The sequence below is a fragment of the Scleropages formosus genome, chromosome 11, assembly GCF_900964775.1.
Source record: "Scleropages formosus chromosome 11, fSclFor1.1, whole genome shotgun sequence".
NCBI classification, from domain to species: Eukaryota; Metazoa; Chordata; class Actinopteri; order Osteoglossiformes; family Osteoglossidae; genus Scleropages; species Scleropages formosus.
In genome coordinates this window covers 30,610,062-30,632,762 of record NC_041816.1, presented here as the reverse complement: position 1 = coordinate 30,632,762, position 22,701 = coordinate 30,610,062, and the positions used below count along the sequence as shown (strand labels likewise).

The following is a 22,701-nucleotide window of genomic DNA, read 5'->3' as shown; positions in this document are numbered from 1 at the left end:
TGCCAGCCAGGAGCAACTGCTGATGACATGAGTAGAAGATGACTAGGTGCCACCAGGAGCTTGGTTCCAGGCTCTTATCTCAAGCAAGGCCCTTAAACCCAGAGTGCCATGATGAGAAAAGGGTAGAGGCAGTCCAGTCTAGGAACACTATAGCATAGAGAGAGGCTCAAAAAGAGCAAAGCCTTTGATTCCAAGTCAAGGACAGAGAGTCAGCGGGCAGCAAGGGCTGCAAGCACACCTGGCACCAAGAAAGCCTGGATGTTCTGCAAAGGAAGAGGCTCAAGGAGCTGGAGGTGTCTGAGGAGGATCAACAAGTTCTGAAGCACAAATGAAAAGTGCTGGAGGAGGATGGGAAGAGCTTACGGTTGTGAGAAGGTATCCTGAAACAGAAGAACCCAATGCTGGATGATCAACTGGCCACCATTCTCAAGACTAATCCATTTCAGAGGGTGCTCTGACCACAGAGAACCAAGCCTTGACCACTTCCAAAGACAAGTTGACTGTCAAGGATAAGGAAGTCCAAACTCTGCAGAGGAAGGAGGCAGTGCTGCGATGAACAATACTGTGTTTATGAGAGGTTGGTGTCATTCACTACTCCATGGCCTACAGCATATTTTCATATAATGTGTATTAATCATAAAATGTCTGCTCTTCACCATCACATCTAACTCTCAGCAGGCAAAATGCATTAAAAATGGAGCAGGGTTTCTTTTTTTACTGCTGTCATTGGACAAATGGTGAATTGCTTACATGTCCCGTTTTCATGTCATTAAGCAAACAAATGATAATGTTGTTTTTAAGTCTCTCCAGAAAAAAGGTGTACTGAGAAAAGGGGGGAGTTATGTTCAGCGTCATGAGTCTTTTGTTGTCAGGGGAGCTGCGAAGAAAAGCTTAGGAGCTCCTTCAGTGGACGTGCTGTTGCTCTTTGTCCTGAATAATTGATGATGGCAAACAAAGGGCAGGCAAGGCAAGCATTGTGGTGGTGTCGTGCCTGCAGGGTGGAGGGTGGTCTGCGGCGCTCCGAGCGCAGCTGTGGAGTCCTTTGAGGGGCTGCAGAAGGGGAACGGGGGAGAAGGCAGCGGCTAGGGGTAAAGACACGGAGGCAGGAGGAAGCGGAGCAAGGAATGAAGACATCGACAGGAAGTAGGTGAAGAACCGAGATACGGAGGTAAACGGGCAAGGTCTAGGAGAGAGTGACCACCACCACGGGCACAGGAACCCAGAGGGAACGTGGGGACTGTCCTGAGCGTGACTGGAACCGGGAAATGGCCCGAGAGCAGAGCGGCACCCTGCTGGCCCCCACACCTACGGAAGGGGAAGCAGTGAGTGTGGATTTCCACATCGATGCCGCCTCAGTGTTTCAGAATTCGGAGGGGCCTTTGAGGGAGGACGAGCTGACACCTAAACTTCAGCGTCTGTCCCAGAGGATGAATGTTCTGGAGCTCAACCTGCGGGACAACACGGGCACCTCTGCGGAGTCTGAGGCTGTCCTACAGAAGCGGTATTTATGCTCTTCCAGTGGACAAACAGTACGGTATCGCTGCCTATCCCGAGGCGCGTGTTACTGGGTCGTATTACCCTTTGTCACAGTATCCGTACCGTGTGATGTTAGCGGTACTTGCGTCAGTATAGTGCACGTACAGGGTGGGATTTCTGGATACTGAATCATCGTAGATGGTGGGTTTTTGGTGCAGCCTAACAAAGTGAAGCATAGTGCAGTTAGAGCAAAAGGCTTTTCTCAAGTTTAGGGAAAAGACTCATTTGCAGAAGAAAGCTTTTGGTATTGAACCCACAAAGCATAACTCGTGTTTACTTTTGAGCAGTGTCAGTATTTTTGGGCAATCTTCTGTTTTTGGACACCTGTGAAAGTACAGGAGCTATTAATAAGTGCTGTACTCGTATTTTACCAGCTTTCTAAAAAAGTCGGTTGTGAGGCAGAGTAAGAGCGGGCACAGTAACACAACTGGATAAGACACAGGACAAGTTGTGAATTTTGCATTTTGTGGTGCTCGCTTCTCTGGTATGTGTGTGTGTGTGTGTGTGTCAGAATGAAAGAGCCGGAGGTGCCGGAGCAGAACTTGCTAATGAAGGTGGACGACCTCACGCTGAGGAAAGCTCTCCAGGATGCTGCCAGCTCCCTGCAGAGGCACCAGGAGAAGCTCCTCGTTCTCAGGGAAGAGGTGCAGAGTGTGGTAAGGACAGCCGTCTTGGGACGCACCTGCTTAGTCTTCCAGCAGTTAGAGATATCGGTGTTCCGTGCTCGTCGTCCAGGAGTCCGAAGTTCTCTTCACCGTCGCGCTTGGGACCGTCTGCAGTCTGCAATGTGCATTTTGCTTAATGCAGTTTAATTTACTCTGCAAGTGTCCTATGAATAATGTGTAAATGTGTTACGTTGATGGGCGAAAGAGCACTTAGAGTGGCGGTCAAAACTGTGAGTTCACCTGGGTGCTTTGGCCAGTACTTGGATGGGACAAACTGACCAGAAGAGCGAAAGCAATCGGACCTGCAGGTGTCTGGCGTCTGAGAATTGCTGCAGAAAAGCTGAGAAAATAAGTTGCTCGAAGTCCTCTTGAAACTTATGCTAAATGCCTTGTGGAAAAACGCGGTGTGACAAGCTATCCGGTTTGACTTGCAAGAGGACACCAACTGAGGAGTTCTGGGTTCAGCTGGGCTTTATTCTTGGTTTGCATTCCCTGTTCGTTTCTCAGTCCCAGAGCAAAAGACTTTTCTCATTGACAGTGGAGACCGGGGGGGTGTTCATGTGTTCTCTCCGTGTGTGCATCTGTCTCCTCGGGTGCCACGCACTGGTTTGCCGACAGTGTAGTTTTTACCGGTTCTGTAAGTTTGTCATCTGTGTATATCAGTTGCATCCTGAGCTCATGATTAGAATTCATCAGCAATTCCTTCTGCTGTAACCCTGAGACTCTAGGGAAGGAGAGGAGTAAGACTGTGTGGAGGGACCGACTGCGCCACTGTCAGCTCCAGCTGAGGATGAAGCAGGAGGAGATGAAGAGGCAGTGTGAATATTTCCAACTGTACAAACAGAATCAGCAGCAGAAGCTCAGGCTGGCGGGGGAGCGGGAGCAGAGCCTCCGCAAACGCATCCGAGAGCTGGAGCTGGAGCAGGAGACGCCGGATCGATTGGCGACAGGTGCTCTGCTACGCACAGGGCTGGAGCGCTGTCCCCCTGGTGGGACCCCCCAGTTGAATGAAGAGCAAGAAGAGAAGGAGCACAGGAAGCAAACTGCCTTGCTGGAGGAGTCAGAGGAGCGAGCCAACAAAAGCAATGGACTCCTGAAGCAGGGCGCCCCCCTGGCTGAAACCCGGGTCCAGCCGCAGGCGCCTCCGCTGCCAAATGAGCCTGAGGAAAGATTGGGTGGGGTGGGAACTCAAAAGAAGGAAACGGCCTTTGTGGACTGCAACAGCCAGGTGAGTCGGGTCATCGCTTCCCATGGATCGTCGACAATTAGCGTAATTCTACCAGTCTACCAGGGATTTGAGTCGGATAAATGGATACTGTGATTGTCTGTCTTGTCTTTTTTGGGGTGGTGAACTGGTGTGGCAGCTGGCGATGGTGTCTCACAGCTCCAGGGCTGCGCGGTTTGAGCGTGTTGCCTCCGGGTGATGCGGGTTCATCCCGTAGTCTCAAGGCAATCAAAATACTTTGTGTGTGACTGTGTGGGATACGTTTGTAGATGATGGATAACTTGTAGGAAGCTCAGTATAGTGTGTGTACCATTTAGGTCACTGTAAATAAAGACATTAGCTGAGTTTATTTTAATTCCGACAGTTTCCCCACCTGGCTGGAAGTCGATTTAAACCGAAACTCCACAATCCCACGGCCGTTCACTGCTCTGTGAAGGATTGACTGCCATAAGGTCCAGTGTACTGACCTGCACTCACTCTTGCTACTCAGTTGATAGACATTAGACACAATGACAAGGAAACATATCTTAAAATATGCAAAACAAGTAAGAGTGTGTGATGGAGCTGAATTCCTCCAATGATCCAAACCACAAAGTTTTGCAGTGGCCTAGTCAAAGTCCAGACCTAAACCCAATAGACATGCTGTGGCAAGACCTGAAACGAGCAGCTAATGCTCGAAAACCCACCAATGATTTTGAATTAAAGCTGTTTGGCAAGGAAAAGTGGGCTACAGTTCGTGCTCAGTGATGACAAGGACTGATACTGAATTTTAGACATAGTTTGGTTACAGTCAGTACAGCGAAAGGTGGTAACGTCAGAGTAAAGTGTAACGGTGCAATTATGTTTTCACACAGTGCCACTGTTGAATGACTTCACACATTATAGTCATAAAAGAAATTAAGGTATTTTTTCCACTCCTTGGGCTTTTATCTAATGCTAGATTTTGCTGAATACACACACACACACACACACGCTGACTGACTGAAACCATTTGTCCCAAGCGGGGTTGCGGCGAGCCGGAGCCTAACCCGGCAACACAGGACGCCAGGCTGGAGGGGGAGGGGACATACCCAGGACGGGATGCCAGTCCATCGCAAGGCACCCGAAGCGGGACTAGAACCCCAGACCCACCGGAGAGCAGGACCCGGACAAACCCACTGAGCTACTGCAATAATAAACAAAATCAAGAAATGGTTTTCATGGAATTATATCACAATAATTAGTAAAGAAACACATAGGAGTTACATCATTAAAGCAAAGATATTTACAATAAATATTCGTGTTTTAGAAATTTCAACTGCAAAGAACAGCAGAGCAAAGCAGTATCACTCGCTCGCTCACTCTCCATTAGCACTTCTCTTGTACAGTATAGGGCTGTGGTGGTTCAGCTCCTTTCCCAGAGCCATCACCTTTGAGCAAACTATACCTTAGATGGGCCACGAGTGCATCGCAGGGCAGTGGCAAACACAGACACTCACTGTTACATACACACGCTAAGGGCAATTCCACCAATCCGCTCGAAAAATATGCTTGTGGAAGGAAAACGCAGCACCCAGAGGAAACTCAGCAAATTCTCTGAGAAGTCAGAGAGAACATGCAGTCTCCACAGAGCCTGAGCCTGGAGCACCACGGGGACCTGCTGTGCAACCAGTTTGTCCATTAACCATAGAATAAAACAACTAAAGCAAAAGAGAGAAATAATAGTAAGATGACAGAGAAGGGAAAGAGGGAAAAGGGAGCTCACATGTGTTGAGTACAAAACAATTTTGAGCATGCGGGTCTTAAGACTGGATTTAAAGGTGCTCAGTGTAGTTCTGAAATTCTTTGCTTGGTTTTCGGTTAACGTTGAAACACAGAGGGGACTTAAGTTTTGAGTTTTCCCAGTTTGGGTGAACAAACCTGCGTGAACTTCTTATGGCTCAGCATCACAATATTGTTTTTCCTACTTAAATAGTTAAGAATTAATTTTCATTTTATAGTTACATTTTCACTGTGTGGGGTGCCTGTGTTTGTACGTTGCTGAAAAGCTAAACGGCACAGTGCTTAACTATAGATAATGAATTATCCTAAATATTGTCGTCTTTTCTTCTTTCCATTGTCCTCTTAGACAGACATCATTGCAGGAAATGAGTTACTGCAGCCAAAATGGGCCTCTGCTCTGGACCCAACCAGAAACAATGCCAAGCAGATGCCTTGCACAATGCAGTGCATTCGAGAGGCTTTCAAGGCTTCAGGTCCACACCACCAAAAATTTTCCCTTAGTCACAACATGATGGAGGCTGTCATGGTGGGGTTGAACTCAGATTGAAGTGTCTCACTTTATGAAATACATGTGCTGTATGTTCACTGAGAACTGTGCCGCAGTTGTTCTCTAATGGGGCAGCAGCTGTATAAATAGGTATATTGTTGAATAGTTTACATTGTAATTCCCTTTGGAAGGAAAGAATGAATGAATGAATGAATGAGTAACCTCAGGGAATAAATATATTTGCTAGTGCTGCCATGGGAGTGCCCATAAACCTAGATCTGAGGAATATGAGCAACTACACCCATGAGGGAGATACAAACACAGACTGCTGCACAAAGCTACTCTCACATTGTGTTTGGAAATTATGCTCTTACTGGACCACTGAGCACTAGGACATCACAGGACACCGTATTACTTTCTGGGGCTGTCGGGTATCTGTGCCTCATCTGTTTGTATGGGGATTTGCGTTTATATGTGCAGCAGAGCTGAGACCTCCGCTATGTGCTTCTCAGCCATGCTCGTATGAGGGACTGCTGGGGAGCCCCGTCCTTCCCCTGCTGGAGCTGAACTCCCAGAGCGTGGTAGAAATCCTGCAGTCTCTGCAGTGTGACGGAGTGAAGGAGGTAACAACCACATGAAAAGGTGGCTGTTTAATAGCTGTCAATTTACATGCAAGTTAATGTTGTCATGGTGTAAAATCATTACTGGTGTCTAGATGACTTTGAGGCTTTATTTGTGTCCTAGATTTGCAAGCAGAGCATAACTTCCTTGTTCAATCTCAGGTGATCCCAAGTCTCCGACAGGTGGACCTACAAAGCAGGCTTCACTTGCTGCTGATGTCCACCTCGGAGCACAAAGGTGTAACCGCATCTGCTGAGACACAGGGGGTGGTAGAGAGTGACAGTGGAGCAGAGGATCCTGTGTCAATACACGAAGATGGGATGGTCATTGTGTCGCAGTCAGATTTGCTAAGGCTTCTTGGATACAAAGTCCAGAGAGCCGACGTGTCAAGTCTCCATGAAATCCCGAAAGAGCTTAAGGCCCTTGTGTACGATAAAGAGGAGTCCCTTCAGAAGGTGTCTGATGAGAATGTGAGACTGAAACACAACATGGTAGAAAGGCTAGCAGACAGACAAACGTGTGAGAAGCCTGAAACCAAGAGGGATGAGACAGACGAGCTGCAGCTAGAGACACCGAAGAAGAGTTGGGCACAGGGCAGCAAGGAGCTCAGCAGGTGCAATGAGGAACTACGGGGGCAACTAGACCAGCTTGAAAGAGACTCTGAGCAGAAGCCAACTCAAGTGGGGCTGCAGATCTCCCTGCAGAAGCAGAAGATCCACAGATTAGTGGAGCAGCAACTCGGCAACATAGCCGTTTTGCGCAGGGAGGACCAGAAACCCGCAGAACTGCCACAAAATGTCTTACAGAAGATTGGGTGGAACTGTGTTTACCAAGAGGAGAGTAGAAGCAACAAAAATATGAGCTCTGACACCGTCTTTGCTCAGAATAGAGAGGTTGGTCAGCTGAAGGAAAAGTCTTGCTCCCTTCTTCTGCGTGACAAGACCCAGCAGCATATACTATTTTCTCACTTGGAGGAAGAAAGGCAATGGGTTCCAGAAAACACTGTACAAGTGAAGGAACTTATGACATCTGGACTCAGTAGGAACCTGCGGCAGACCAGTGCCAAGGATCGGAACAGAATGGATCAAGAGAAGAGTGATGAATGCTTAGACAGAGTGGACCAAGAGCTCACACAAAAGCTGGAGGATTTGCAGGAGCCGAAGATCAGGTCACAGCTGATGTCAGAGATGGAGGCACAGCATACAAATGATATTCTGAGAGGGGTGGTAACAGCTTCGGGGGTGGAGCATACGGACTTGAGGGGGGTGGATGAGACCCTTCCTGATGAGAAAATTCAGCTGCCAGGAGAGATCGGGCACTTGAAGAATGAGCATACGGAACACCTAAGGAAGCACCTTACACTGCTGCAGACCTTCGGTGAGCAGAATCAAGAGCTCTTTGTTAAAAAAGGTGATGGGATCCTTCTGGAGAGCAACACTCAAAACATAGCACATTGTCAGAGGAGTGGAAACAGCACCTTGCATGGTTTAGGCCAGATGGTGACAACAGGCAGTGACCCCTGTGTGGGTGGAGGTGCCGGCGCATTGAATCCAGCCCTTGGCATCCACTCACATGGTTATCTGGGCAAGAGAAGAATGGAAGTTGTTTGCCAGCGCCTTCTTCCATGCATGTCTACAAGGTGCGAATGCTGGGAGAAATATGCAAACTCCACACACCCTGAGCTGAACTCAAAGCTATGTCCACCAAAGAGCTCAGGAGCCATGAGGCAACAGCTTAACCTGTTAGGCTACTGTGTCCCTCACAGTGACCCGTGGAAAGGCCTAAACTGTGAATCAGGTTCAGAAGGTCATATGAACAATATTGCCAACAGGAAGGAAGTTGGTGTTTTCATGCGTACATTTCAACATGATGTCCAGAGAATTCGTGTAGAGCTCACATTGTTGCACGAGCCCCAAAAGCCACAGCAGTTCATTAGTGTTAAAGAAACACAGTGGTACCGTCCAAGCAAGATGCCCCAAGTAGCCATGCAGAAGAGCCACACCACCATCTTTTCATACAGAACGGTCAGCCTTGCAGGCATCTTGCAGGTAAATCCATATTATGGAAGAGTGCATGTCATGTAGTGGCAAAATACCATGAAGATGAAAACGATTAAGTTGCAAATGTTGGACGACGACAAATTTTTTCAGTTCGTTCATTTTTAAATAGCATATTTTCATCCTTTTTTTTATCCTCTAAAGAAACGGCTTACCCTTGGGGCCCATAGTGTGGCACCACCTTAATTCAACACTTTCACACTTTGGTTGCGGTGTGTGTTTCCCCTTAGTTATTTTGCTCGCTGTAATGCCATCAATAAGAAGAGGCTCACTGTTACATTTACATTTATTTACTTAGCAGACGCTTTTCTCCAAAGCAACTTTAGAGATTTCCAATAAACTCTATGATGTGTTATCAGCCCACACACCTTATTCACCACGGTGACTTACGCTGCTAGATACGCTACTTACACTGGGTCACTCATCCATACACCTGTGAAACCATGCAGAGCAGAGATGGTATGAAATTGGAAAGAAGTTGACCAACATGCCACATGCTTATGAGATGAATTGGTCAACTGCTGCTATTGAACAGGCGTTTGGAGAAATTCTGTGTTTTTATTTTAGTTTTAATTTTATTGTTGCTATAATTTTCAATTTTTTTTTAATTCTAGAAATGATAATGTTGCATCCTTGAGCATTGCATTTCCAGAATGTAGCCTACAGATAAATAAAGCTGTTGTTATATGTGTATTAAAGTGATTTTAGCATTACGAACAAGATGGTAGCTTTTCCACGTGTGATATGAGAATGTCGAGCACTGTGTTGACCAGGAGAAGCCCAGCTCACGTGAGGGCAAAGAGACCCTGAGGAAGGAGCTGGAAGCCACTGCTGCAGACCTCAGGAAGTCTCAAGAGGAGCTGGAAAAGGCGAAAGCAGAGGTACTCATTCAATGGTCATCAGTAAGGTCCTTAGTGGAGGACTGAGCAGTCCTAGTGACCGCGTTCCCACCTGCTGCTTGAGAATAGAACTCTAAAGGCCTGTGATTTCCAGGTGAGGAGGGACACTGGCTTTAGTGGACCGTGTCTCCTTGACTGTGTTAAAACACGCAATTCAGTTTTGTTCATCACTCGTCTTCACGGTCTAAGACACAATGTGCGTCTCCTCTCTGAAGTCCGTATGTGTTCTGGGATTCAGTGCCAACTGACGGCTGGACCGTAACTTGTACTGGCAGCTAAGCCCAAGTACTGCTAACCTAACAGGCACAGAAGTGGTACCGGGAGCTAGGCCTGGCAGAGTGCAGACGGGAGGAGGCGGAGAAGAAAGCCTCTCAGGCCTTGAACGAAGCGAGGAGGATGAGAAAGTGCATGAAGGAGGCAGAAGTGATGAAGAGCAGGAGCGACAGCCTGAAAGAAGAGGTAAGTTCTCAAGTGTGGTCAGTTTCCTGTCGTGCTCTTTCACACATCCTCTTCCATCATGAGAAGCTAGAGGGAGGAGGACACATTGGCACCTCCTCCTGCACCACCTGCAGTGCACTTTGAGCCTCCAGACTTTGCCTGACGTGAGGAGTACAGAGAGGAATTGGAAAAGCGCCTTTTGTTTCCCTCCTGTCTTCATACACACACACACACACACACCAGGTGAAAAGATCAAGTCAGACGACTGTTCATGGAGTATGAATGTCATTGTTCTTTTTGTGAGAGGTCACGAGACTCCGGTGACCTAAACTGACATCCAGCGACAGTGACGCTGCTTCATCACCTACACCAAGTGTCCTAGCAGCAGATGCAGTGGGAGAACTTTCAGCTCTTTCTGAGCTCTTGCTGAGTCTGAGATGTTGTGTTTGTGGAGAGCTACTTGCTTTCTGGGCGAAGCCTCTGTGTTTCAGATGGGGCATGTGAAGGAGAGAGTGTTGCAGCTGGAGAAGGAGCAGACTGATGCTCTGTTCCTCAGATCCCACCTGGAGGAGCAGCTGGCTCACCTGCAAGCCAACTTCGATACCAAGGTGCGTCACGGAGAGACAGGGCCACCCCAAGCTTGCAGCCTCCACACTCGTGGTCCTTCCACGTGTGTGTCCACTTCCTGAGGTTATCCCTCAGTTCTCCGTTTGGAACCATAGCCCAGCTCTCTGCTGGCACCATGATATGTTTCCTTTTCTCAGTGTGCAGCTGAGGGGGAGCTCAGGGCAGAGAATGCGTCATTGAAAAGCCAACAAGATGATCTGAAGAACTTCCGTGACACTCTTAAGAACCTGAAGGCTTGTTATGATCATGCAAAACATCAGGTAAAATAGAGAGCAGCTCAGCAATGGCAACATTGCTCTTTAAAAAACTTGAGTTCCACAGTCTTCATGAAGTGCCCAGAAGGTGGTGGTGTTTTGGCTAAAATGTCGGCATGTAGATTTTGGAAAATACAGGATATGGCTGCACTTTTGTCACTTTGTTCTCCTTCACACCAAATGAAAGAATACAGAATATTTGAGCATAAAAAAAATGTTCAGCTTGCTTTCTCTTTTATACTGTAGATCAATGAACTGCACAAGAAGACGGCTCAGGCTGATATTGCTATGGCCCCTCTTAAGGTATGAGAACAATATCTTGTGACAATAGACCATAAACAGCTGCTCTGCAACTGCTGTACAATTCAGTTACAGTTGGGTCCTTCCAGCTGGAGATCATCAAACAACGTAAAATCCTCACATTGTGTTCTGTAGTTTGTTCACTGTCATGATAACAATGGTGCTGCTAATTAAAGATGAGGAGCATGTAGAAGTTATGATGATATGGATGATTATAAGAATGATGACAACATTGACACTACTGCTGATGATGATGATGATGATGATGATGATTTGGATCATGATGATGATGACGTGGATGATAATGACAGTGAGTGTCATGACGATGAAGACAATGAGACAAATGATAAGGATGAAGTAACCCTAAAAATAATGATGGTGAGGTGACGGAGGAGGATGATGATGATGATGACGATGATTAAGTTGAGCTCTGTCCATTGTCACCGGCAGGCCAAGCTGGCCTACGTAGCTCAGAAGTGCCGGGAGAGGAACCGTTTGATAGTCCGAATGGCGCGGGTGCTGGAGAGCTGTGGCTGTGGCGACAGTGCCTTGATGCAGGAAGCTGAGGACATGGTTAATGACGCATCACTTCTGGAATATTCCAGCACCTTCTTACCTGGACAGGATAACACGCTGGTACTGAGAGCACGATGACAGTGACCCGTGACAGCGCACACGCCGCTCTACGTAATGTAAATGACGGCTTATTATGTTTGGCCAAAGTAGAGCTGCAGCAGAAGATCGAAACTGATCAACTGTTGTGTTTTTTCACCCTCACAGCCCTGAAAGTCTGTTCTGTCCGAGTGTCGCTCTGTGCCTTCGGTGCTCGTTTTCCTTCTCTTTTCAATCACGTTATAGACATTCGGTACATATATCGGCCAACCTCCATTAATGATCAGGTCAAGTTTCAAGTTTATTGTCATAGGGCCAAGTACCGTGTACAAGTCTCTGTAATAATATATGATTAACCTTCCTTACTGTGTTAAGGGTACTGTCCAGCGAAGAATGCTGTGTATAAGATCACAAAAATGCTTTTGTATCACTTTCTGTTTCACATTCCGTTGAATCAGGATCATCACAGAGGATTGTGGGAAGTGCGAAGGTGGACCGACCAAGAAGGCAAGTGTACATTTGTTATAGAGGGATATAGATGCTTCAACGTAGCTCTTTGATCAAAGCCTAACAAAGAGTTAATCTGGTTTGCCCGTCATTATCGCGCCGTGCGTCTCCTGCATCGCATCCCTTCGGTACATGAGCGATACGCACTTGAGGGAGTGAATGACACGCGCTGCCACTTCTAATGAGCCGTCTTATAACGGTATATTGAAAGGTATGGAATCCGTCACATCTGATGTTCTCTGGTTCCAGCCCTTAGATCCAGGGTTGGAATTTGGACTCGGTCGGTCGGTCACTTTCCGCTTTTCGCCTTTTCCCAGCGAGGGTCGCGCTCTTACTCAACGTTAACGGGATATTTGCTGTTGCCTCCTTTGTGCCCCAGACTCTGTGGCCGGCACCGAAACGAGTCTCTCGGACATGGACGCGTCACTCAGCTACAGGTTGCGTGCACCCCCGACGCACTGCGGCCCCTCTGCTCAGACGCCCCAGACTGGACTGCCCACAGTGAGTGCAGTACTAATGCGCACTGCTGTCAGCCACACGCTTCACTTGATTTCTGTTTTAAATATATTTTGCAGTGCTCATTATTAGTTACTGATGAGCTATACCGTACATGTGATGAACCCTCTGCGATTGAATGCTTACTCCGGTGGCGCAGCGGGTTTGGCCGGGTCCTGCTCTCCGGTGGGCCTGGGGTTCGAGTCCTGCTTGGGGTGCCTTGCGATGGACTGGCATCCCGTCCTGGGTGTGTCCCGTCCTGGGTGTGTCCCCTCCTCTCTCGGCCTTGTGCCCTGTATTGCTGGGTTAGACTCTGGCCCACTGCGACCCCACTCGGGACATGCGGTTTCAGACTGTGTGTGTGTGTGTGTGTGTGTGTGTATCATTTTCTGCCCCAGTGATCTCAGTCTTGGCATAATGCAGTGGAACTCTGGTGATATTGACATCTCGCACTGTTCTTCGTAACACTTTACGTTTCTGTAAACAATATTTTTCTTTCTTTCAGCTCCCCTTGAGTGCTGGCGAAGGGATGCAAGTCGTGGGTCTCGCAGACAGCCGGGGGCTCTACCGTGCACAGCTCGTTGGGGAGGGTGGACTTGTAACGGCGCGTTTCCTGGACGAGAGGAAGGAACCCCGTCCCCAAACGGCCACGTCAGGCAGCACGTCTCCCGCTCGTAGCCCAAGGCCGACAGGCCCGCAAAAGATCCTGGAGCTTCATCGGCAACTCCAGCAGGTTCACTGCAGCAGTTACCAGGTGCGATCCCATGCTCTGCTGGCAGATTGCGCATGCCTAACAAGTCACTTTCAGTTTGTACTCTTATTCCAGCAGTTGGTCTCCAGGGATTCATGCTCCCAGGGGCCAAGATAAGAGCCTTGAAGAAGAACTTGATGCTCTGCCTGAAACTACGCCGAGCAGATGAACAGACCTGAGTCACGTGAATGTCTCCACTGTATTTAACATCTGTGCCTCTTGTCAGGGAGATTTTGAAATATTCAGTTTTTGAGGTGACTGAGCACTGGATTTCACAGCTATTGCTGTTATTCTGTTGGGATTTGGTTTGGATTCCTTTGAATAACTAAGGACAACAAGACGAAAGCTGCATGTTTATGAGATGATCAGTCGGCAGTTGACACTATGTACTGTATTATACAACTTGTTGGAGATAACTTATTTTTATTCTCAGTAATTTTAAATTTGTTTTAACATTAATGTAGTTGAAAGTTACTAGAAAAGTCAAAGTATTCTTCATATTATAGCTTTATCCAAGGCTTTCACAGAATCAAACTCATCTGTATTATTAACCTTTTCACTGTGAAAGCAATTTAGAAAAAAAGTAAATAGAGAAACTTGAAAGCAGCCAGAAGCTGAGAAACATTGCAAACATTTATTGATATTTTTAAATGATACTGATAGTTTTATATACATTTTATTGCTTGAAGTTAATAAAAATAAGCAAGTCTCAATGAGAAAAGTTAATTTATTGTAGCTTTAGGGGGTGCGCTGGCGCAGTGGGTTGGACCGGGTCCTGCTCTCCGGTGGGTCTGGGGTTCGAGTCCCGCTTGGGGTGCCTTGCGACGGACTGGCGTCCCGTCCTGGGTGTGTCTCCTCCCCCTCCGGCCTTACGCCCTGTGTTGCCGGGTTAGGCTCCGGTTCCACCCGACCCCGTATGGGACAAGCGGTTCTGAAGGTGTGTGTGTGTGTGTGTGTGTGTGTGTATTGTAACTTTATCTCAGCTTTGAATTTAACCCAACCAGTGAAGCGGTTGAGGGATGTCTCTATTATTGGTACTTTTATTGATAGTGAATTAGTGGTAAAAGTGAGCATCACTTACGAACAAAAAAAGTACACACTTTCAAATCTCTGGTTTTAAATGTCTTGGCTGGTGCTTTATGTAAATGAGCTGAGATAATACATTCTGAGAATGAAAATGATACCGTTGTTTCAGCCTCATTTGTATCTGTAAAAAGGGACAGACGTGATGGTAACTACTTTGTGCTTTCTATTAGTGAGAATAGTGATGTGTGTAGAGGCCCGCTTGTCTCGGACACTGAGGTCCAGTGGGAGGCTGTGATTCATGACTGTAACTAGTTTCCTCTTTCAACAGAACCCTTCCTTTCCTGGATCCAGCCCCTCACAAAGGTGGGGCACAAGCTCTCTCTCCAGCACTTTTCCTTGTCTGGAGCTTATCTCTCCTCTTCATAACGGTGCTGAACTGGCGGAAGGAACCTCCAGGTGTCGGAGGAAAGAGGAAGAGTCTCCGAGGAGGTGGGTGAATCTGGTACCTGTAGGTGGAGCGGAACCGGTGCTCAATAATGGCTCGTCTTCCAGGGACAAGGTGAGCTGTCTGTGCGAGGAGCCCAAATCCAGCCAGCAGGACCAGGACAACAGGGCGACCAAACCGAAGACCTTGTTTCCAGGGACCAGACCAACCAAAACAAAGCCAGGTAAAGAAAAACAAACAATTTTTGCAATTGTTACAACCACTTCGGGGTCGCGGCAAGCCGGAGACTAACCTGGCAACACCGGGTGCGAGGCTTGGGGGTGGGGTGGGGTGGGGAGGGGGACATATCCTAGGTGGGACGCCAGTCCACCGCAGGGCACCCCGTACGGGACTCGAACCCCAGACCCGCCACACAGCGGGCACAGGCCAAGCCCACCATGCCGTCACACCCCCAAAAACAACAATAATGATAATTTATTTCCTCGTTTACTGAACAGCGGTGCATCGTTCATCTTTAGTGTTTCTCAGTCCAGCTCGCGTGTTAAAGCCACACCGTTGAGAGTAGAAAGTGCTGCCCTGTTGTGTGGCAGCAGGTAAAAAGAAGCTGTTTCTGGGAGGGAAGAGCACGTCTGTATTTTCCTTTCTGTGAAATAAATCTGCTCCAGGTTTTGCTCCCTCTTACCAGCCCTATTGATTAGAGCAGATGAGTTCGGAGAGTCTGTTACGGCCGGTAACTGCGAGAGGATAGAACAGCTTTGAACGCCACTGCCATGTCAGTGATTGAGAGGTCAGTGAGCAGAAGCCCTTAACAACATTGTCACGACTACATGGCAGCAGAACAGCAAGTGGGAATCAGTAAAACTCAGTGTGAGTTTAGACTAACCTGTGAGCACCCTGTCGGTAAAATAAGTGCTGTCTGCATTTCCAGTGTAGGACAATGATGTGTCCACCAGTGTCCTACCATGCTGGCTGTCTCCCTGCCCTGCCCTTCACTGCCACTGCCACTGCGGGGAATGATTTCAAACCCTAGTAGCACTGCAGCACATGGAAAGAGATCTGCGAGGCCCGGGCAGCATGAGGACATCGTCGTGCGTTTCTCTCTCTAACGCGCAGGCAGGCAGGCAGGCAGGCAGGCAGGCAGGCAGGCAGACAGACAGACACATGCACAAGACACTCAGAAACACACAAAGCCATGAGGGATCACGCATGATCGTACGTGATCTCACGAACGCAAGCGCACGCAGAAAGATGCTGCCGATGCCTCTTGCTCTCACGTGTTCTGCTTCTGAGCCCGAGTTCTGCGTTCTGCTCCGGGCTGTTAGTCTGTGAGTCTCAGTCTGTGGTTCTTGTCTGTGATTCCTAGACCCTCCGGCTGCTGTGGCTTCAGTGGAGATTTTAAAGAGAGTGGGACAGAGCGGCCTTATGATCAGCTGGGAGAGGCCACCGCTGGACGAGCTGGGCTGCAGTAACGGCACCTTTGTGAGCGGATACATGGTGCGCTTCGTGCGCTTATATCTTTCTTTATATATCTGTCGGGTTACTCTCTTAAATGGTGTCTTCGTAACTGCTGAACAACGGGTAAACCTTCACGCAGCTACTCGTGTCATGTAAATGTTTAATAATTATTGCTAGGAAGGTTATCGGGAATCGTTGGTATTCAGATAAAGTTTTATTCAGCTACTCGTGTGACGAACATCGGTTCATATGGTGGAAAGAAACAAACTACTTAAGGATCACGTCTGTATCTGGTGCCTCTTCCTCCTAATGTAATGAACACACTGTATTTTATATGAGATGTTTGTTGCTTTGGAGAAAAATGTCTGATAAAAATTTCTGAGCTAGACCTCATTTTTATTATGCTGCAACATAATAATTTCCCTTGTGGGATCTATCTATCTATATATCTATCTATCTATCACTTCATTTTTATGTCTATGTATAAATGTACTATGTGTATATAATAGCTTTAAACTTAATTTTATACACACATGCAGCACATATTTATGCTCATCAGCTTATATCGCTATTATAAATACAGGGCAACTCTCTGTTTTCCTCTCGGCAAATTAAAGACAGAGTATCTACTTATGTATGTAAACATTTCTTTTTATGGTGCATCAACATATTCCTTTGATCGTCTCTGGGTGTCTTTTACTACAGTGTCCCTCCATTTACCATATTAGTCCGTTCCTGACAGACGGCGTGCATCTCGAATTGTTGGGTTCAAAAAGCCCGTTTCCCGTTTCCATTGCTGCCCTGTTTTCAGACCCTGCTTGGAAAACCCAGGGTTGTTTTCTGGAGTTACTGCTCTGGGGTATTTCGCACTTGTCTTTGTAAATGATCAGTTCTGCACCGGATGAGCAGCAAAGTAAGCAAGGGTCCCCCGAGCTCATTGTGTTTATTGGGAATAACTTTCTAAAAATGCGCAAAATAACGAGAAAATCATCCGCTAAACGTTTCCCGAACTTCCTTATTCAATTAAATAGCACACGCAATAAAGCCAAGTGACACTCATGTGCACCTTCATACATTTCCCATGATGCCCACCTTTCTCTCAAAGCAGCACTCTCACATTCCTAACACACCTCGGGCTCTACTTTACTCTACTAGTTGAGGCTGTGCCTCTTACATCAGCTCCACCTCCACAGCACTAAACTCTACCAAACTGCCATGTCCCCCGGTGACGTGTGGCCCGGGCCGATTGGCGACGCCAGTCTCGCCGAACCGCTTCGTCGATCGCCGACGGCGTCGGACGGGCTCACGGCATTTACCTCCGGCTCTTCCGCTGCGGCACGGCGCGTCTCGCTCTCGCCGCTTGGACTGCCGCGTTTCCCCGGGTTCCGATGAGCTGCTGCAGCTTTTCGTGTGCAAGCGATGCTTTTAGTTCATTTGATGGGTCTCTCAGACACTGGTGACCTGATCTTTTTCAGCTTTTGCATCTCACTTTTTATGGTGTCCAGTGTCCAGTGTCCTCCACACCGTCCTGCTGCACTAACACTGTGTTTCATTGCAGATCTGTGTCAACGGCGAGTTCCGCAAATCTGTCGTGAGCTCAGCCTGTACCAAGGTAAAAGCTGCACCCTCCGCAGCATTTCTGAGACATGCTGTAGCTTTTAATTTATTTAAATGTATTCAAATTTATTAATACTGCAGAAACACTCACCAAGTCAAGTGAACGCTGTAAAGTTAAGCAGATTTTTCACTTTTCAAAGGAAAGCAGAATTATAGCCCCTCCTCATGCAGGAGTCCTGATGACTTTGGAAACACGCACGCACGCACGCACGCACGCACGCACACACACACACACACACACACACACACACACGCGCGCGCACACACATTGTGTGTCTCTGTGCCCTCAGACAGTTCTGGAGAACCTGGATCTGTCTCTGTCGCTGCACATCAGTGTCCAGACCTTGGGCTCTAATGGGCTCCTTGCTGAGAAGGTGTATGTCCTCTCCAAGGGCATGAGTCCCCCTCCTGGATCAGCGCCCCCCCCGCGCATTCACCGACACCGTTGGACAGCACAGCCGGTTAGACCTGCGCGCGCACACAAACCGAAATGGACATGGACACCCACTCGCTGAAACATACACAGGTGCAAATGGTGTCATTGTTTCCCCATCAGTTTCACACCCACTTTCACTTCACTGCAATAACTGAAAATCTGTTGAAAATCAATGTAAAACTTGAGTAACTTTGATGTATTTTGCTCAGTGAGGATGTTACCATGAGATCTGCCTTTCATGGTTCGCTCACCTTATTGGGAAATCATGGTTGAGTAGTAACATTTTTAAAACGTGCGAAATTCGCGCAAACATGAGAAACGCACACCTTGCTTACTCAAAATGTGATAGATTTGACTCGTTCTGCCACTGTTTAGCAGAACATGGACTAGTTGGGATGCTTTGGAGGAGCACGTTGCTGACTCGGCGAATATTGTAGCAACACCTCCGAGATGCCCGTGTCCACGCGGTGCGCGTGATGCCCGTCTCCGCGCGGTGCGCGTGATGCCCGTCTCCGCATGGTTTGTGCTTTAAGAAACACTCACGAACATACTGTTGGCCTCCACTCATCGCTCAACATACTCAGAAGAATGTAGCTGCCCTGCTTTAATCCACATTCAGCAACTGTTCCCTGAAGAGCCTCGCTATCCAGGACAGAATGTCTATTAATAATGTCCTCGGTCCCTCTGCAACATGCCCTGCGCTTTGCCTCGTGTCATCGTTTGTTGCCCGTGGCCCATTTCGCTATGAATGGGCCTGATAATTCATACGCGGTATAGAATTCCTGATGGCTGCGGATAGTTCGCCGAGGGGCAGAGCGTCCTCTCAGCTGTCCAGGGATCAGATATAAAGGCAAACACTGAGGTTGCTGTGGGATGGAGGTGGAGGCTGACAGTCTCTTTTATGTGCGTTTAAACACTTTGCCTTTTAGCAGCAAACATTTTCAGAAACGTAGTTCGTGTTGTAATTCAGTGGTAAAAGATCTTACAGTAGTGTGATGATTAAAAAGCATTATGGTCAAAAAATAGTAGCTGTGAACCTGGGAGACTGGAGTTGACACATGCTGGTACTACAAGGGCTATGTGGACAGTGTCCTTTCCCTACTGTTGCTCTGTGGGGAGAACCTTCTTTATAGCGGACCTCAGGAAGTCCAAAACCAACAAGAGAAAACGGTTGAGGGACTGAGCTCCAGTTGCTTTCAGGAAGAGCTTCAGCTCCCTCTCTCTGCTCCTCACAAGTCTCTATGTAAAAAAAAAAAAAAAAAAAGAAAACAAAAACTTCCTGTGTGATGAATCAAGGCCAAGTTGAGTGCGTGATGCTCAGGCTCCAACGTCTTCTTTAATCCTCCTGTTTTTGGCTCCAGTTTGTTGCCCTGTGCAGCTACAGCCCTCTGAAGGACAGCCCTGACGTCCGCCCCGGCCGAGAGCCGACTTTCCGTGAGGGCGACGCGGTTCGGGTGTTCGGCGCCCCCCGACGTGACGGCTTCTGCGAGGCGGAGGTGAGGGGGGGTTTCGGCGCACTTAAGGGCAAAAACACGCGCACACGCACATCTTCGCCCGCAGAGGCAGACGGAGCGACGGGAAGGTCACACGTACACGCACGTACGCACGCGATCTGTTCCGCAGCTCTTTCTCTCGCACGCTCGGCAGATCGCGCGTCTGCATGTTGAGCTGTTTTTGGAACTGACAATATACGGGATTACTGAAGCAGCCTTCATCATCTAGAGGCCAGAATCTAGGCTGGATCTGCATCTCGTCCCGGAGCCTCCGAGTCACTGCTGGGTTGAGGAGGAGGAGGAGGAGGAGGAAGAGAACTTCGTCTCCCCGTGAACAGGAGCAGAGCACTGTGGGAGGGAGGGGCGGGAGGCCTGTTCGCACGGCTTTAGCATCTGCGCAGCCATCGCTCTTGTAGCTGATGTCAGTCACCGAGGAAACGGAGCAGTCTCTCCTCGCCGCGGTAGACGACGATCGCAGTGCGGAGACTGAGCATTTGTTGATGCGTCCCGTGGCGACGTTTAGTATTTACCGTCATGGGCTGAAGGTGTTCGCTCGAACCTCCGTTGTCTCGGCTCCTGTTAAAACGCGCGTCCTGCAATTTGCTTCACTCCGACCGCTTCCCTGGACTGCGTCTGCAGGGCGTGTGAGGCGTCCACCTTTTGGACTCGGTTTTCGGCACGGACCCGGTTTCTGCTCCGTATGCCGAAACGATAACGGCCGAAGGAGCCGCTGCACTCCGTGCATTTTTGTGTGTCGCTCAGGTTCTGCGTGTGTCTGCGTGCGTGTGCGCGCACACGCATATGCGCACTACAGTGGAGTAATCTTACATTCCTTTTACTGTTTGAAAGTGGGCCACCACAAGAGCTCTGCGGTTAAAAGCTCATCAGCCATCAAGCAGCTCCGGTGTTCATCGCTCGCTCGCGCAGAAGAAATCCTCCCGAGGAGACGCGCGGCTCCGTGGACCCCTTTCGTAGAATAAAGGGACACCGGCCGGGTTGTGTGTCATTCCGTGATTTGCGGCGGACGGTCTGCAAGTGAGCAAGGCCCCATCCTATCTCTCTGCTACTCCTGTTTTACATTTACATTTACTCATTTAGCAGACGCTTTTGTCCAAAGCGATGTACATCTCTGCAGTTGTACAATTTGTGCATTACATTAAGAGAAAGACTTAGTAGTACTTGAGTACTACTCTGAAGGGCACCGCATTGTGGCAGTGTCCACTGGAGTAAATTCCACACGGAATAAACCCATTTGTGTGTAAGGAGGGACACCCACCGTGTTGTTGTTGTTCGTACCGTTTCCTAACTCATTGTGGCGGATGGTAATGTGCTTCGCTCTAGGTCGACGGGAGGCGTGGCCTTGCACCTATGGCCCTCTTGGAGGAGGTCGGCGCTGGGCTGTCGAGTCCAGACAAAGCCGTGAGTAACTGTCCGGTGTCGCATTGACTGGATTTGCTGCGACCGTCGCGGTTGTCAAGTCTGTTGACGGAGATGGTGTTTTGCAGACCGGGTCCAAGTATTCTGGCCCCAAGGCCGACGACGCGGTCCGATCCGTGGGCTTCCTCCCTCCTGCCCTGCTCCGCTTCCGCTCCTTTGCAAAGAAGGAGATGCCGGATCGGATGGCTTCGAGATCCAAGGAACACCTGAATCCTGGTGCTCGTGACGACGACAACTGTAAAAACAAATGAGCTGGATGCGACTCCTTACTTGTGTGTCAGCTTGAGTGTGACAAGTATGGCACCTTTATTCACCTTGGTGATACACTGTTAAATGTGGCGGTAAACGTTGACCAATTTCTTAACAGACGAGCAGAATTTTGTCTTTTTCCCGAATCAAGAAATTCTGGACAGAAATAATAGCCTGAATGTAGTGAAGAGAGTATCAGTGTTCTGGTTGCCACGGAAACAAACAAAGCTGGGCGAAGTTCAGCCACAATGCCGAAAGACAATGGCACCGAAGAGACCGTCTTCGCTGTCGTCCCAGAGTCCAGTCGCACGCTGAGGGGTCGTCGTTCTCCTTTTTTCAAGTGCTGCTGCAGATCCCCGAGTGAATTCTGTCCGACTCAATGACTCGACCCCTTCGATTAATCGCGTCGTCGGGGCGCTGCGCCCCATCGGTGACAGAGTTGGGAAACGAAAGAAAATCAGATGCTACGTAAATGAACTCTGCCTCTTTCCACACTCAGAACGTTGTCCACTCTGGTTCTGATTGCCTCCTTTGTCCACCGGTCCAGTCCCAGGACATATTGTGTGACTGGATGTGAAGATTTACTGTGGTGCTGTTCAGATAACATTTTGGTCAGTGCAGAACACCAGAAAGCGTTTATCAGTTAAATGTTTAATTTAATAGCGTTTTTTGATTATTATAGTTATCTATCTGTTGTTTAATTCATTATCCATTTGGACATTGTGCCTCATTTTAATACATCAAAAAGTTGGAAGGCTGTCACATAATGTTTTGTGTTTTTTTTTTTTTTTTTTTTTTTTTTTTTTATTTAAATGCACAATATACAGAATAGTTTGTTTCCTCTCAGATGTGGGAAAAGGTGTCTTTTTAAACCTCAGAGTAAAAAGCTTTGGAATCATCCACCGTAGTACATTTCTACGGTTCGTACGTTGGTGGGTGTGGGGGGGGGGGGGGGCATTGATCGTGAATTGCCTTGCCACATGTGAGCAGTGCTTACTGAGGAAGTGCTGCTCTCAACAGTGCCTAGGAGAGGCAGGACCCTGGAAAGCACATGCGAGTCTGTCTTTCGCAGCATGTGTTGGCGCTCGCCTACGTCACGTCCCATTTGCACCGAGTCCCGAATGCTGAGCGCTAACTTCGAACCGGTGCTCACGTTCGAGTAAATGGGGCTTCGTGTCTTGGGTGAATTCATTGGGTGTTTCCTCTCACCTCCATGGCCTCTCAGAAATGGACCAGATGTACGATGCGGGAAAAAAACATTTCTCGTACTTCCGTTGCACACCGATTGCTTGCTGCTGCTTGGCCAGT

General features: G+C 48.3%; 1 protein-coding gene across 3 annotated transcripts; it reads left to right on the top strand.

Moving 5' to 3' along the window:
• Positions 1-1,720: 1,720 nt before the first annotated feature.
• LOC108924191 (uncharacterized) lies at positions 1,721-22,162 on the top strand. 3 transcript variants are annotated; one of them, XM_018735403.2, is made up of 21 exons: positions 1,721-2,192; positions 2,923-3,429; positions 6,187-6,297; positions 6,457-8,343; positions 9,126-9,233; positions 9,555-9,710; positions 10,181-10,297; positions 10,454-10,576; positions 10,817-10,873; positions 11,321-11,506; positions 11,941-11,989; positions 12,369-12,490; positions 12,990-13,238; positions 14,590-14,750; positions 14,814-14,929; positions 16,070-16,200; positions 17,720-17,773; positions 18,171-18,239; positions 19,576-19,710; positions 21,049-21,126; positions 21,213-22,162. In XM_018735403.2, exons 1-21 carry the CDS (start codon positions 2,049-2,051, stop codon positions 21,393-21,395), a joined length of 4,743 nt encoding a protein of 1,580 aa, XP_018590919.2. In that variant the 5' UTR covers positions 1,721-2,048; the 3' UTR covers positions 21,396-22,162. The 3 variants fall into 3 exon arrangements, with proteins under 3 accessions (XP_018590919.2, XP_018590918.2, XP_018590920.2); XM_018735402.2 differs by having other exon boundaries at positions 18,069-18,239; XM_018735404.2 differs by lacking the exons at positions 21,049-21,126; positions 21,213-22,162 and having other exon boundaries at positions 18,069-18,304; positions 19,576-19,649.
• The last annotated feature ends 539 nt before the right edge of the window (positions 22,163-22,701 follow it).

Excerpts from the sequence above, each read along its gene's own strand:
- LOC108924191 (XM_018735402.2), top strand. The coding sequence starts at position 2,049 with ATGAAAGAGCCGGAGGTGCCGGAGCAGAACTTGCTAATGAAGGTGGAC. Across the intron at positions 8,344-9,125 it reads GCCTTGCAGGCATCTTGCAG|GAGAAGCCCAGCTCACGTGA; the intron begins GTAAATCCATAT and ends TGTGTTGACCAG. Across the intron at positions 14,751-14,813 it reads GAGGAAGAGTCTCCGAGGAG|GGACAAGGTGAGCTGTCTGT; the intron begins GTGGGTGAATCT and ends CTCGTCTTCCAG.